Raw genomic sequence first — 16,603 nt, forward strand, 5'->3', positions numbered from 1 at the left:
GAAAGTTACCTGTACTGGAAGACACATTGTTGAGGAAAGTGGGCTAAGGTTATCTGGGAGGTGTCATGGAAATTTCCTAAATTATTAAATACAGATGAGACCCAGCCTGATGATTATTATCTTATGTTACCCTTCTTACAATTAACTAGAATTATGGTATGTTATTAATCTATTGTCTTGTCCTGTGTGAATACCATAAAGTGCCTGCTATATCCCAGGCTTTCCTCTACAATAAATGAAATAGCTTTTCTTGTGGGCTGTAACCAAATACATTGCAAATGGATAAATGAGTGCTTGGTTTTTAGCAACTCAATTCCCTGGTTTCTCTTTTTTTTTGTGAACTGTGATGGTGCTGGTTAGTTTGTCATGCAGGTGATTTACTTTACTGAGGTCCCTGGAAGGACCTCTCTTATTGTCATTTAGGTTTTTGGGCCAAAATTTTGGAATTTACCCAGACTTTTAATTGAAGTCATATCCCATCATTTTCTAGTTGAGTGTTACATACCTTGCTTAACATTGTCAATCTGATTTGCACTGTCTGTCCACTTTTTGATTGATGATGGGTTGCTTCTTAATGTAGTTTTATAGGGATCTCATCCAGATTGACTGGTTTTTAATGTTTTATGCTTTTGTTTGTTTTTCACACTGTTAGCTGCCTCAAACAAGTCTTTGGATAAATCTCCTAAATAAATATTTCTTGGTGTACTATTAAAAGTGGGCAAATATTCAGAAACACATTAGAAATTAATCTTAAATTATTATCTTGCATAACCAAGAATATATTTAAAAATATACATTGCTACATTTCAGAATGTGTAGCAATGTTGTTTGTGACAATTGCCTTTGCAAAAGTGATCAAAGAAACATGTAAATCAGAAACAATGGGCTTCAGATCTCAGAATAACATTTGTTCTGGGTAAATTTAAGCATCTGTTTAAAAGCTATTAGGTGAGACAATCAAGCATTTTTTCCCCTTCAGGAATTAATCTTGCTCAGAAGTTTCCAGTAGGAATGATGTAAATTAAATATGTATTAATTATTGTAATAATGCCATGTTCTCATATCAATAAGTAACTTTTTACCATGTACTTGCAAATTCTCAGCTTTGATAACACAGAAAAGAATAAATAATATTTTGAGAAGCTGACCTAAATTTGAAGAATGAAATGTGAAGAAAATTTCCCTAAACTATATTGATTACTGACAGCCAAAAATTGTGCAGGTACTAGCTATATGTGTCTAAATGGAAAGAACATACAGAATACTGGAGAAGCTATATGGAGGTTCTTGTTCAATAAATATTATTGACTCACACCATATGCATTTCAGCCCCATTGGCTTTCCTGAGTGGTCAAAAGATATTACAGAATCGCTCCTAGCATTACAATGCAAGAATAATTTCTTATCCATTGACCAAGACCTTAGAATGGAAAACCTATGCCAAATACATATATTTAAGTTACTGATTATTGTGTGTGAACAAAGTCAAATATATTAATCAGAGGCCTCATTCTTGATAGTTTGCTGCCATGGTCAGGTACATTTCCCTATTGTGTACCCAAATGTTTTAAAATATATACTTATATAAAAATTAAAGCACTGATAAGCTGTCTTACGCCAAATCAGTCCATCAAGATCAATAGTGTCTATTCAGACTGGCTGCAGCTCTCCAGGGTCACAGGCAGAGATCATTCCTGTCACCTACTTCCCAGTTCTTTCTTTAACTGGCGGCACCAGGAATTGTACCTGGAACTTCCTGCATGCAAATCAGATGCTCTTCCACCGAGCCCACAGCCCCACAGTGGCAGCATATGTAGTGAGAGAACAGCTACGGCAAATATCTTGAAAGCTCTCTTGGTGGGGCTGAGGACAGAAGCGAACTTGAGTAGAACATCAAAAATTGAGACCAGTGGCACCTTTAAGACTAACTAAGATTTATTCAAGGCGTGAGCTTTCGAGTGCAAACCCTCTTCCTCAGACAAAATGGAACAAGAATAATGAGAATGCAGATATATAGAAAAGGATAAATTAGTGGAAAATTAGTAAACTCTGTCATAGTATCCAAATTATGCCATATAATTCTTTGCTAAAACAGCTAATCAGTCCTTTTGAGTTGTTGTAATTTATATCCCTGTTCTCTTTCTTATGGCTTGGGGAGGGACCGTGTGCAGAAAACATATTAGTAAAGGTGGTCTGGAGTAATATAGTCTGGAGTAATATGAGTCTCAAGGAAGTGAGATCATATGTGTAAGGTGACTTGCTTTAGAGCACAGGAGGAAATTGCTTCAGTGTTAACACAGGCCTAGCATACAGCTTTCTGGTAGCCAGGAATGTGAAGGCAGGGAAGGAACTGTCCAACATGTAACAATTGATCTTGACTCTGCTCAGAAATTGGCTGTGTGGTTGAAATGAGGATTTATTTTTGTCTTTGAAATTGGGGGGGGGGGGGTGAGATTGATTTCTGTAGAATTAGCAGTTTCAAGGCAGATGAAAACTGGCAGGTGGACCCTTTTCCATTCATGATCTCCCCTTCCACCCTTTCATTTTTTTCTATCAACTTCAGAAACTGTAAGTATGGCCAGCTGTGAGAAAAGGGCCTGGGGAGGAGAAATTGCAAGAGCAAATTAGCAGGCAGCAGAAGGACCTAGCAGTTTCCTCCCTTTTACAGAGTTGCCCCTTCAAATTTCATCCCCATGTTCCCACATTAACCTTAATTAGCAAAGGTGTTTGAGAATATGGTTGCCAGCAGCTTGACGAGAAACAAATCCTGCCCCCTCAATAGAGGCTTAGTTAAATGTTTGTTACCAGGTGAGGTCATTTAGCTTCCTGCCATGAAAATCGTCACCTGTTTATTTCTGCACACTAAGCTTCTGTTAAATAGGCAAGCCATTTTTTTTCTTCCAGGTTGTTAGCACCTCCATTAGGATAAACAGTTCTGCCATAAGTAGGTTTGTCCCCCAAAAACCTATGGGTCACAAAGCAAGGTGATGAGAGCATCATATAGTGAGGAATAGCACAGCACTAAATCTGAAACCGTAGCACCCGAAGCAGATCTACACCCTTCATCAAAGTCAATGTGTATAGAAAGGTGTAACTCTTTAGGGCCACACTGCAAATCTTATTTGCCTTGCAGTCGTCTTCATAGATTAGAAATTGCTTGTCAAAGACCATCTTTCATTGGTGCTGACAGCCTTCCTCGGTTTTATATAGGTAACTGAGGATGCTGGATGGTAAGGAAAAAGTCAAGTTGACAGTACTTTTTTCCTGGGGGGTTTATTTTATAAGCAAACAAAGGATAACACAAAATTCAGCCTTATATAGCTCACTGTAAAAGTGCCTGTTATAAAATTGCAGAATTGTCTTGTTATTAGCGTTCTCAAGTGTTCATGTTTATGTGCAGTCATGCAGTTCAGGCCTGTAGAGCTTAGATGTAATGATTTCACACATACAAAATAGGTCACACCCGGAACAAGGCAGTCATATGTGATAAACTTTTCACACAGGACTCTGGGAGTTGTAGTAACCTACCTTGTTGCTACAGGATGCCATCGATTAAAAAGATGAGTTCAGTCCATCCGGCAGTTATTTGGATTGGCTCAGATTAAGGGTCAGTATACAGTTAATGAGTGACCCTATGTGGAGGGTATTGTTGGCTTGTCAACTCGGCTGTGCTGTCATGGAAGCACATGGCATTGCCTGTTGCTATCAGCTGAAGCCTCTCTTTCCCCCACAAAGGTTTGATTCTTCTGAAGCTGAGGTAAAGGGGGAGAATTTTCCACTGGATAGATAATGGTTAGAAACGAATTGGTTGCTGGTGGAGATAGTTGATTCAGTGTGACACACAAAGACTGGGAGCAGAGCTTGCTGCTGTTAAGTATAAATCACAACCCTAAATACTGGGTAATTATGGAATAATTCACATTGTTATTTATTGTGCATCCAATGCCCCATAGAAGATAATGTAAATATACCATGGCTTAACTAAGTCCTTCTGATGTCAACACATTTGTGTTAGGTGTGGGTGAACCAGACATGCTGTGTTTTGAGCTGAATGAAAACAGTTGATCATTTCAGGTGCCTTCCAGCTTCTATTGTGGCTTTGATTTAAAACCCCATTCATGTTACAGTGAACCCTTGTTAAACTTGCATGTATCTGCATACAGCAGTTTAAAAGGAAGAGCCAACTTGTGTTCAGCGTACAAATGGAACTGGGATCAGTAGCAGGATAAATATGGGGTTCAATCATATGTTCAGCTGTGCATGCACTGAATGCAAGATGAAAATTAGCCAGATGTATGGAAAATAATTTATACTCTGTAGATGGATTGTACATGCGTCTACTGTAACTTGTGAACCAGGCTAGCATGTATGACAGATGCTAAATTATCAAGTGACAAATTACAGGGTTGAACTTCTTGTTATTGTTGCTGTCAAATCACAGCTGACTTGTGGCAACCCCATAGAGTTGTCAAAGTAAGAGATGTCCAGAGGTGGTTTGCTATTGCCTGATTAGCTTCTGAGAGCAAGCTAGCTTGTGCTATCCAGATCAGAGTATGACCAAACTACCAATGCTAAATTTATCCTGTTCTTGTGGAAAGGAAAGCCATGAAAAGAAACACAAGGTGCCTCATAAAGACTCTTTACGCACTGGAAACTTCACTGCAACAGCTCCCATGCAGGAGCACAAATTGGGGGCGGATGAAGTGCACCAGGCCAAATGCTCCCCTGTGTGGATGCAGGAAGAGGTGGGGCAACCTGCCACAACTAAAACTCCAGCCTGCAGCCCAGTATGAACCTCCAGTGCGTAAATGGTCAAAGCAAGACAACTAAATTGAGAGCAGAATGAAGAACACATACCGACTATTAAATTTTGAAGATACATTGAATTAATCTCAACTATGTAGCTCATTCACTATTAAATTTTGAAAAGCAGACTTTATTTAGTAGGTACATTTTAATAGTACTCAGTTGTACAGCTTTTTGTGATTTGTGAATATTTCCATTTGCATGCATTGCATTTTCCCCCCTGTGACTGCTAGGCTTCAAGTAAAAAAAAATATTGCTTTACTTTTCTACACTCTGTTGAAATGAAAAAAAGTTTACAATAAGCTACCAGACAAACTGCACTGCTTAAACAACAAACTATTGCCATGACACACAGCATTAATCAATACCAGATACAGCAGGTACATGGTAGAGAACAAAACACAAGAGTTTCCTATATTTGTTAATATTGTGCCCTTTCAGCTGCCAAGTTAAAAGTCAGGTATTGCTTTCCAGGGTAAGGTTTTCACTTCCTATCAGAAGTCTTTATGCCAAAACAAAGTCTGAAGATTCAAAATACTGTTTCACATTTTTAAAAGAAGGGGGATATTTGTTGTTTTGTTTTAGCTACGTTTTTGGTTTGTTACATTTCCTAGCCTCTTCCATATATGCACCTCCACCTGCAGAAGCATTACCAAATTTTATATCCTTAGATAAAAGCATTACCTTGGCATGAAAGCAAAAAGCAGAGAGTTGGAGGGAGACTGCAAAAGACTCTCATACTGCATGAAGAATTAATGAGCAAAACATGTAAAGAATAATACAAATGCAGACAGTTTGATTTCAGAGGGTTTCAATATATTGCTTTTCCTGAGGCTTCCTAACTCAACACTGACAGAATTTTTTCCTGTGTTGCTTTTCCTTTAAAATACAATTGTGTACTTCATTTGGGAAACCATATAATGCTGACAGAGTAAATACAGACAATATCAATGCTGCACACTTTATATGGTACAATTTTGTAACGAATGTACCTGCTAAATTTGAGAAACTTACTTTGAAGTCAGCTTGCCAAAGAAGCAACAAGCTGGAAAGTAACGTTTTTATGTCTAGTGAATGAGGTGGCCATGGCCAGTTACAGGTCACTCTCGCCATACAATGCTGATGAAAATGAGGTATAATCCAGAGCCCCAGGAACAGAACCTGGACCTTTGTACGCTGGCATCCGTTTGATACAGTACTGAGCTTGCTCAGGTGGCAGCTCTCGAAGCAACTCGTCAGCAAGAATATAAGCCTGCAAGATTTTAAAATAAGAAGTTTAGTTTTCCATGCAAGTGCTCAAAATCAGAAGAAAAATGCTGCAGTGTTTTTTAGGGCATACCATATGGAGGCAATATAGGAATGAGCAAAAAAGCCTAGGGGGTATTTGTTGTGCCATACGTCACCTAATACAGTGAGCTGGTACCTTTCCCTACCAGATTTATTAAGAGATGCTTAATTTCTTTTCAGGGCTCTGAAAATCAGTAACTAATTCTTCACATGCCACATGATGAAGGTTTTCACATTACTGTTCTAAACTGGCTGTTACTCATTGTTAGAGATTGCAGTTTCATACAGTGAATTTCCTTCCATTAGTGAGTCATCTCTGAACCACTATGGTCATTTCAAACAGTGCCGCTTCCCCCCCACACCTTTTATTGCCGTGGGATTTTCCCTAGGGGGAAGCTGTAAAACAGCCAAACTTCCAGCATATGGAAGATTCCATCATCTAGAAACAAAGACACCAACCTTATCTGAAGCGAGGATCCTGAAAGAAGCAATCACTTGTTCAGCAGTATCAGTGTCTGCAGTCTCTCTGGTCATAAAGTCAATAAAAGCCTGGAAGGAGATGGTTCCTTGGCCATTGGGATCAACCAGGGCCATGGTTCGGGCAAACTCTGCTTCACCCTAGGATACAATTCAGAATCAGTGGTGAAGGTACTGATATAAGACAATTTAGCAATTCAGATCAGTAAACATACTTTTAATTAGTAAACTTTTAAATAGTAAACATACTTTTAATTTTAAAAAAAACATAAGATAAACTAAGTGCCAGTTATGCTATGTACTGTTTATGTTTAAATAGGTAAAAAATTTCATAGCTATTGACCACAAGCCAGGAAACAGCTAAATAGCAGTGTTTAAGTCTGCTGAAGTGAAGCACTGTTTTGAATAATTGGTTTTTATGCCCTGCTTTTCACTTCCCAAAGCAGTCTCAAAGCGGCTTACAATCGCCTTCCCTTCCTCTCCCCACAACAGACTCCTTGTGAAGTACATTAGGTTGAGAGAGCTCTGAGAGAACTTTGACTGGCCCAAGGTCACCCAACTGGCTGCATGTGGAGGAGTGGGGAATCAAACCCAGCTCTCCAGATTAGAGACCGCTGCTCTGTACCACTACAGCCAGCTGGCTCTCACTGTAGGTCTGAAATGTGTTATAGAAACCATAGCTAAATGCAAGAAATCATCATCCTTTTTCATGGGCATTTTAAATTCTACTGTAGCATTCATCCTGTAAAGGAAATATTGGAGGTGCTAGTAGGGCACCTATAATATAACTTACTGTATTGGTAACATGTAAGACTACATTATTGTATGATAAATTTCATACCAAATCATAACCCATTGAAATTAAACAAGCTCTGAAATCATCGTGGTCCATAAGTCCATTCTTCTTCTGTTGGTGTGACGGAGTATATGGAACACCACACCAAGATATGAGGTATCAGAAGCAAGCAGAAGGCCATCATCATCATCAAGCAGAAGATTTTCATTCAAGGACAAGTCCACGAGATGCATCAATTTTCAAAGGACAAAGAACAGATACAAACAAACATATCACCCATAGTAATGGGTGAATGGAGACAATTAAAGAGCCAAAGAACAGACACGGAGAAGGGGAAAAGAAAAAAATTAACATCCTTGAATTACTCATTGTCACTTACTTCAAGGTCATTTTGTTGTGAAGATGCAATTACAGTATTTGCTGGCGTATAAGACTACTTTTCCCCCCTGAAAAACATGCCTCCAAGTGGGGGGGTCGTCCTATACGCCGGGTGCACTTCAGTTGGGATAGTCATAGCTGCCCATAGTGGCCTCCCGATGCCCACCCACCTCATTCTACATCCAGTATCACGCAGTATCCAGCGTGGCCGCTGCGGATCAGCCTTTTCAGCATGACCGGCCCGTTCTGCTCAGTGGGAAGCAGCGGCGCTCTGGCCCGCCCCTTGTCTACGCAGAGCTCACACATGCGCACTTGCGCACTAGTGCCTGTCACAGGGAGATGCAGGGGCGGGCCAGAGGCACTGCGGTTGCGCTGCAGCCGTACAATGGTGACAATGACAGGTACTGTAATAACAAACTCTATATTTTGAGTGGAAATGTTATACGCCCAGTCGTCTTATACGCCGGCAAATACGGTACTTCCTTAGTTAGTGAGCTTTGGAACTTTATTGAAAAAGTTACCCTACTAGGCAATGCCTATTACATTACTAATGATAAATATCCTCCAAATTAATGCAATCATTCAAAAGAATAAGGAGAGAGGTCAAGGTGGGTAGTCATGTTCGTACGTCATGGTAGTGGAAAAGAACTAGAGTCCAGAAGCACCTTAAACACTAATAAAATTTGTGGCAGGGCCAGATCCTGAAGATGAAACTCAAATACTTTGGCCACCTCATGAGAAGGAAGGACACCCTGGAGAAGAGCCTAATGCTGGGAGCGATCGAGGGCAAAAGAAGAAGGGGACAACAGAGAATGAGGTGGCTGGATGGAGTCACTGAAGCAGTCGGTGTGAGCTTAAATGGACTCCGGGGAATGGTAGAGGACAGAAAGGCCTGGAGGATCATTGTCCGTGGGGTTGCGATGGGTCGGACACGACTTCGCACCTAACAACAAAATTTTTGTATGTCACTTCTCACCTAGAGAAACTCATACCCTACCCAAATTTTGAGTCTTTAAAGTGCTATTAAAATAAAACAGATTAAACCTACTCAAATACTTTCTCAGTGGAAATTATTTCTTTCTGTACTCTGTGGTAGGTAGGAAGGAAGGCTATCAAACCATCCATTATACATAGGGATAAGTCATTAAAACACTGGCACATGTAGAGCTAAAAAAAGGGATCAACAAATTATCTGGGAAACCTTAATACCCAAGTCTTCAGAAGTTGTTTAATATTGTCTAAATAGTAGCAGGAATATTATCAACAAGAAGAGAATACCAAAGAGTTAACAGTAACAGAAAGACTTAAATAAGTAAAAGGAGATACAAATCAGAAAAACAAAAAGGAGGGAACACAGCATTCAAAAAGATTAAAGATAAAGAGGAGTTAATAAATAGAATGACTGAAATGAAAGAAAAATTTAATAGACAATGAATATACCAATGAAATCTCTGAAATGGTTGAGCATGGTAACTGACCCTTACCTGGTGGAATGAGCTCCTGGAGGGACCTGCAAGAGCTGACACAGTTCCACAGGGCCTCCAATATGGAGCTCTTCCACCAGACATTCAATTGGCCAGGGCAAGGAAGGAAGATCTTTGGGTCCTCCTCCCTGACACTTTTATACATCTTTTAGCCATCTACCTCAAGCCACGGGATCAGGTGGGAGGAGGGTTCGTTGAGTTGGGTATGAAATTTTTGCTGGGGGGTAATGGTTATAAAATTGTTCCACCTTTTATTGTAATTAATGTATTTTTATCGTAACTTATTTTACAGTTTGTCTGTAAACCACCGCAAGCCAGATAGTCTGGGAGTGGTGACTGAATAAAACGAATAAATAAATAAAATTAAATAAACTACTAGTATTGGTATAGCAAGCCTGTTTTTTTTTTTTATCTCTATGACCTGACATTGGTCTGTCACCCTAATTCAAGCCTCAAGCAGCTATAAACTGTGACCTGTCAGGTGGCTTGATAAATTCTCCCATGTCTGTTGTCTTACGGTAGGTAGCCAAGTAAGATATTTATTGATCCAGTTCCACCTCCCCATGTGTAATCATCTATGGTGATGGGCAGTGTTCTGCCTGGTGCATCACAAGGATACAGAGCTACATCTGCTGGAGCCATGGGGTTAAGCAGAGCTCATGTTTGGGCAGAAGATGCTGGCCACCTGGATTCAGCTATGAAATTCATAGGGAAAAAGACACTGAAGGGATGGAATGGAGGCCTAAAATTCCCTATAGGTTTATCTGTCTACAAACCACAATTGCATTTTAAACAGTGCACAATGTTGAATGCTTAAATTTGTGTATTGTTTAAGCAGCAATTGTCTTTTTGTAGACAGATACTCTGTAGGCACGGTTAGAACATCCCATAACATGTACAGGGTAGGGGAGCACAGCAGACTGAGAGGTGGTTGGGACTCCGGACCACCATCCCTAGGCAAAGAACTTCACCAATACTCTAAGAATCAATGCCTCTTTAGTCCATTTTTGCTCACAGATTGTGCCCTTCTGTACATGCCCCCTTGTCCCAAAGCTGAGCGGCAATTATCTTCATTATTCCTACCTTTTGGCATTCCCTAGCTCCTTGCCTCCTCTCCCCTCCACCACAATTTCTTTAGGGCAGCTGTATGTAGGGTTGCCAGGCCCACTGGGATGGGGACATGGGGGATTTTCATGATGGTGTGACATCACTTCCAGTAAAACATAGGAATTACATTAGTCTTCTCTAGGAATTTCAAAAGGGCTAAGGTTTTACAACATAGAAATGTTCTGCCACTAACAGAGGTCTTTATTTCTTTTCTCCCACCCTCAGTAAGCATATGTGTACAGCTATATTAGGAAGAGGAACAATTGATTCCTGTGGCTACCAGTTACTTTCTTCTAAAGGTAAAGGTAAAGGTATCCCCTGTGCAAGCACTGAGTCATGTCTGACCCTTGGAGTGACGCCCTCTAGCGTTTTCATGGCAGATTCAATACGGGGTGGTTTGCCAGTGCCTTCCCCAGTCATTACCGTTTACCCCCCAGCAAGCTGGGTACTCATTTTACCGACCTCGGAAGGATGGAAGGCTGAGTCAACCTTGAGCCGGCTGCTGGGATCGAACTCCCAGCCTCATGGGCAGAGCTTTCAGACGGCTGCCTTACCACTCTGCGCCACAAGAGGCTCTTTACTTTCTTCTAAGGCATAACAAAAATTAGTTAAAATGAAAAAGAACCCTCATAAATGGCCTACAGGGAAGGGGCACTTGACTATACGACACTATATTCAATAGGCTTTCATGACACTTGCAGATTTCATATGGCAGTGGTAACCATTACTGGAACTTTTTCAAATATAAAACATTGTAATTTGAATTATTAGAAAATTCACTACCCCCACATGAAATAGCATTACTTTGAAAGAAGACATCTAGATCATGGAGAACAGATGACTAATTCCAGACGTAGCCATGTAACAATTGACTACAATTTTATTGTGTAAATAGCCTGCAGCATGAAGGGTCCTCTCTCATACATGCATGCATACACATACTTCCTTGGTGTTACAATCTAATTTAGGTGGTCCACTGCCTGGGAAACCAGATCAAAGATAATTATTTGCTCTGCTGTGCATAAGTATTTAAAGCCAATTTTCAGGCTAGATCTTAATTTTATGGCTCTTTACTGATACTGATTGCCCTTCATTACATTAAACTAGGGGATTCCTTTTATTTTTTGGCATAAGTACCTCATCCAGCACTCTCAGAAATAATAGACTTAATTAGATTCAAAGTGTTTTGGTTTTGTAGCTCTTTCTAAATAATATGGGCATTTCCCCAGGTGTGATATACTTTGTCTACAGAGCATCAGAAGACCTTTTCAGATATGTGAATTCACCTGGCAGCGATAGACCATTGTACAGTCTTACCCATCCATTCATGCTTGCTCAGCCTGAGGGATAGCTAAGCATGAAGACTATGAGAGGCAAATGTCTAACAAAAGTTCCAAGTTTATTTTGTAGTACTAAGCACTTCAATAAACGCTTCCTTATTTTAACTTGTTTATCAAGAACTCCCTATGATTAGCTTATCCAGAATTAAAGAGCTTCAAGGAACACTGCTTTCAAATCATAAATCTTCATTAGAATTTGAATTATATATGCATTGAAATATACAAGGGAAAATAGTCAAACTCATTGACAAAGTGCAATTTGTTTAACATCAAGGTATACATCAAGGCATAACAGCTAACATCAAATTATATTTACCTTAACTCTGAGCTGCACATAGTCCCTTCAAATTCTCACTGACATTAGTAAGCTGCATAATTGGAATTCTAATGAAGATTTATGATTTCAGAGCAGTATTACCGGAAGCTGTTTAATTCTAGATAAGCTAGTAATAAGAGAGTTCTTGATAATCAAGTTAAAATAAGGAAGCCTTTATTGAAGTTCTTAGTACTACAAAATGAACTTTGGAACTTTTGTTAGACATTTGCCTCTTTGTCTTCATGTTTAGTTACCCATATCATGTGGCCAATTTGACAGTGACTACTGGGGTGCCATGGTTCCCTCCAAAGAATGACAGAATGCCCTGATTTTGCAAAAGACCCTTGGAAAACATGGAAATACATTTTACTCACAAGCTGAGCTCCAGTAATCATTTTTTGCCATTCCTTTTAGCAATTGCCCTCTTGTGCAACAGCTAAAGCAGTGGGAATGGTGCAATATTATGGATAAGGGCTGAGGAATTGTTGCCAGAACATGATGGAAGATCTTCAGCAGTTCATGAAAATGGTATGGAATGTAGGTAGCGCTAGGGATATTGTGCAGGTGAGAGAGAGGTCTGAGGGATCAACTTGCTCAGACTCCTGAGCTTAGAAAAACCTGGAGGGGAACAACTAGTGGGGGTTCCCAATTCTCCTCGCCACCACTAGAATTCCTCTAGGCCACCCAGATTCTCAATATATGAATTCCTTATCACTGAATCCTATTCCAATAAATACACAATTATTTCAGTCTCCTAAATTGCTGATAATACCTACTTTATGCAGATTTTAACAATATGGCACAATCCTAATCCTGATATGGATCTTTATCAGCATAATAAACTTTGTGATTTTTAAAACACCATTGAATAATTATAAGGCGAGGAGTCACCTGAGCTGGCTTATTGCCGCTTCAGGGCTTCATATCAAATGGTGGTTGCACATCTTTGTCACAGATATGAGGATAACAGGGAGGAGCAAAAATGTAATGAAAGTGAAAGGGACAGGAACAGTATAGAATATAGTATTAGGCACTTCTAAAAGTATGAAATATTTATTTCTCATATTGGAACAGAAGTGAGAAGGGATGGGAAATGAATAAGACACCTGAACTTGTTCCAAGGCATTTTTAGGCTACAGAAAAAGGTTTTGAATGCAAAGTAGTGTTTGGAGATACATAGATTGCTTTTATACCTGGTTGCTGAGGAGTTATTACATATTTCCAAACTTGGTGTATGTTTTTTAAAATGTATCCTTTTAAAAACAACACAGTAGCAGATACACATATAGATGCTTTCTGGAACATTCCCTCCAGGTTAAAAGAAGAAGCGAACAGATTAATATCGTACCCTGTCAAAGTGATTGAATGATGCTCGGAATTCATTCATTTGTTGCTGCGTGATCCCTTTGGCATCCCTGGTGAGGATCTGATTCGCAACTTCATTGATAGTCCGTGCAATGGTGGTCAGTAACAGCTCCCATCCAACACGAATATGCTGCAGAATGAAAAAAAAAGATGTGCTTTAAGGATAGCCCACCAGAAACTGAACTGAAAGATTTTTTTTAAATGATTGAAAAAAGTAAGGCTGAAGAGTTACTCTTTTAAAAATGAAAACTCAGAGGAGCTGCTACAGGTGAATAGACTATTATAACTGTATGGCACTACAGCAATATTTTTTAAAGACTCCCAAAGCCCTCTGGGTTGGGAGAAGGCGATAGCTTGGAGCGCGCTGAGGCAAGGAAAGTGGAGTGAAAACTGCTGTATGAATGTTACATGGAGAAGAATTACTGTGTGAAAACTACCAGTAATCATTTTTACAGGTTGTTTTCCCCATCTTTCTCTGTGATCTAGTTTTGGGAAAGACCACAACAAAGCTGGGATGGTATCTGTGTGGATGGAAAAATCCAGATCTTCCTGGTCTCACACGTTAGCACCCTTTCTGCTTGCACTAGAGAGTTTTATTTTATATATAACTAGCTTCAAAGCCCGTTCCTAAGAACGGGCCTTGAAAGGGTCTCCTCCCCTGGCCCCCGTCCAGGCAGCTTAAGGTGGCTTTGGGCCGCAGCTGGCAGCTGGATCAAGAGGCTGGGCAGCTTGTTAGCAGGCTCGGGACAGAGCTCCTTATCAGGCAGTCAGTAGGCCGGGAGGCCCTCATTAGCAGGCCCAGCCTAGCCCTCGTTAGAGGCCCCCCCCCACCATGACCCTTTGCCCAGGGCCCCCTCCCCTTACCTGCTGTTGGCTCCAGGCTCCAGGCACTGAGAGAAAAGAGGCTAGAGTCCAGGGCCAGGGGGCAGGGGCTGCAGGGGCAGGGCCAATCAGGCAAAGCTGGCTGTACCCTTATTAGCCCTATTCCAACTTGGACAGCTGGACACGTTCCACCCCCCTGGCTGTTTCACAAATATATAGAGGATCCATGGATAAGGATGGTAGTTTACTATCACTATAGCATTATTTTTATTTTCTTCAAATCAATCCCACTTTTCTCCGCAATGGGAAAATCATGTGAAGTAAGTTCCGGTGAGAAGGGCTTAAGCTTCCATGCAAGCTTCCATGACAGAGTGGGGATTAGAACCTAGGTCTCAAAGATCCTTGATTAACTATGACACTGACTACAACTCTCTAATATAGCAATGTGTCTGATGGGTTTTCTGAAGTAGTACCTTTGACTTTTTTAAAGCAAATCTGAAGTATTTTTGTTGTTGAGAAATAAAGGCAAAGGCATATCTATTGAATAAAATGAGCTAGAAACTTTTAAAATATTAAATAGAAATTCAGAAAAACTGGTAGTTTGTGATGGTACCTACCATGTGGAAGTCCCATTGCTGCTGTAGTGGCAACAGCAGTGGGTGAAACTATAGAGACATGTCCCAATGTGGAAAACATCTTAGTTTTGCACTTAGTTTCACACTCTGACTACTACTTCACACTTGCTTTCTACACAATCTTATGCAGGACTTTTATGCACTGATATTTTACTTGACTTTTACCATGCATTCCCTTGGGTGTATTTTTCTCTTATTTATTTATTTAAAAATACAGAGCTTTTATTTATTTGTTGGTTTGTTTGACCTCCCTGTGGTTGCTATCTTGGGGTGGTGAACAAAAAATCCAATTTCCGTAATCATCAATACATAATACATAATTATGAAACACTAGCAATGGAATTAAACCCATAATATAAAAATGTTTAAAAGACTACTCAGCTCCAATGATGGTATGTTCTTGCTTGTCAGTGTTACAATTAAGTGATGGGGAGACCTAATTTTGTTGTTACAGTATGTTCCCTGGTTGGCCTCAACCAAAGGCTTACCAGGCCCAGGAAGCTCCATCATGGCCATGATCACTTTGAGGAGCACGGTGTACCAGGTAGGAGGTGAAAAGGCCTGGCTTTGGTTGAGGCCAGCTGTATTTCTTTGGGGCCAGGGATCCACAGCTGGTTGTCATTGGCTGACTGTAGTGCTCTCTGGGGAATGGATTCAGAAAGGTGGTCCCTTAGACATGTGAGACCTGGACCATGTAAGGCATAGGTAGTCAAACTGCGGCCCTCCAGATGACCATGGACTATAATTCCCATGAGCTGGGCTCATAGGAATTGTAGTCCATGGACACCTGGAGGGCCACAGTTTGACTACCGATGATGTAAGGCCTTGAAGGAAAGTACCAAAACCTTTAACTGAATCCAGAATTCAACTAGGATCCAGTGGAGCTGTTGCAAGGCTGATCTTATATGAGTTCTCCCTAGTATCCGTGTGAGAACCCAGGCAGCTGTGTTCTGGACCAGCTGTAGTTTCCAGACTAGGGTCAATGGAAGGACTGCATAGAGCAAGTTACAATAATCAAGCCTGGAGGCAAGATTGGCCAGGGAAGCCCATTGTAACAAGAAAAGATTTTTCAGTTATGTGAGGAGCAAACGTAAAGTAAAGGAGGCAATAGGCCCACTGTTGGGTGCGGATGGACAAACTCTAACGAAAGATGCAGAGAAAGCAGAAAGGCTTAGTGCCTATTTTACATCTGTTTTTTCCCACAGGGTCAAAGTGTTTAGGCACATCTAGAGATGGCCGTAGCTAAAGGATAGTGTCTGGGTGGCAGGTTAACATGGATAGAGAGGTTGTCGAGAGGCATTTAGCTGCACTGGATGAGTTCAAATCCCCTGGTCCGGATGAAATGCACCCGAGAGTACTCAAAGAACTTTCCAGAGAACTTGCACAGCCCTTGTCCATCATCTTCGGAACCTCTTTAAGGACTGGAGATGTCCCGGAGGACTGGAAAAGAGCAAACGTTATTCCGATCTTCAAAAAAGGGAGGAAGGATGACCCAGGAAACTACAGACCAGTGAGTCTGACCTCTGTTGTGGGGAAGATAATGGAGCAGATATTAAAGGGAGTGATCTGCAAACATCTGGAGGACAATTTGGTGATCCAAGGAAGTCAGCATGGATTTGTCTCCAACAGGTCCTGCCAGACCAACCTAGTTTCCTTTTTTGACCAAGTAACAGGTTTGCTGGATCGGGGAAATTCGGTTGATGTCATTTACTTGGATTTTAGTAAAGCTTTTGACAAGGTTCCCCATGATGTTCTGATGGATAAGTTGAAGGACTGCAATCTGGATTTTC

At 40.6% G+C, this 16,603-nt stretch overlaps 1 protein-coding gene across 2 annotated transcripts in view; it reads right to left on the minus strand.

The window, feature by feature from the left end:
* Positions 1 to 4,915: 4,915 nt before the first annotated feature.
* ACTN2 (actinin alpha 2) overlaps positions 4,916 to 16,603 on the minus strand; it is a 73,238-nt gene continuing 61,550 nt past the window's right edge. The window contains exons 18-21 of one of the 2 annotated variants that reach the window (XM_077345523.1): positions 13,340 to 13,486; positions 7,412 to 7,477; positions 6,553 to 6,711; positions 4,916 to 6,058 (exon numbers count right to left, since the gene is read on the minus strand). In XM_077345523.1, the coding sequence (XP_077201638.1) occupies positions 5,900 to 6,058; positions 6,553 to 6,711; positions 7,412 to 7,477; positions 13,340 to 13,486 (531 nt within the window). In that variant the 3' untranslated portion in view covers positions 4,916 to 5,899. The remainder of the gene's footprint in view (positions 6,059 to 6,552; positions 6,712 to 7,411; positions 7,478 to 13,339; positions 13,487 to 16,603) is intronic. The other variant, XM_077345531.1, reaches the window with a different exon arrangement.

The sequence above is a fragment of the Paroedura picta genome, chromosome 1 (assembly GCF_049243985.1).
Source record: "Paroedura picta isolate Pp20150507F chromosome 1, Ppicta_v3.0, whole genome shotgun sequence".
Taxonomy (NCBI): domain Eukaryota; kingdom Metazoa; phylum Chordata; class Lepidosauria; order Squamata; family Gekkonidae; genus Paroedura; species Paroedura picta.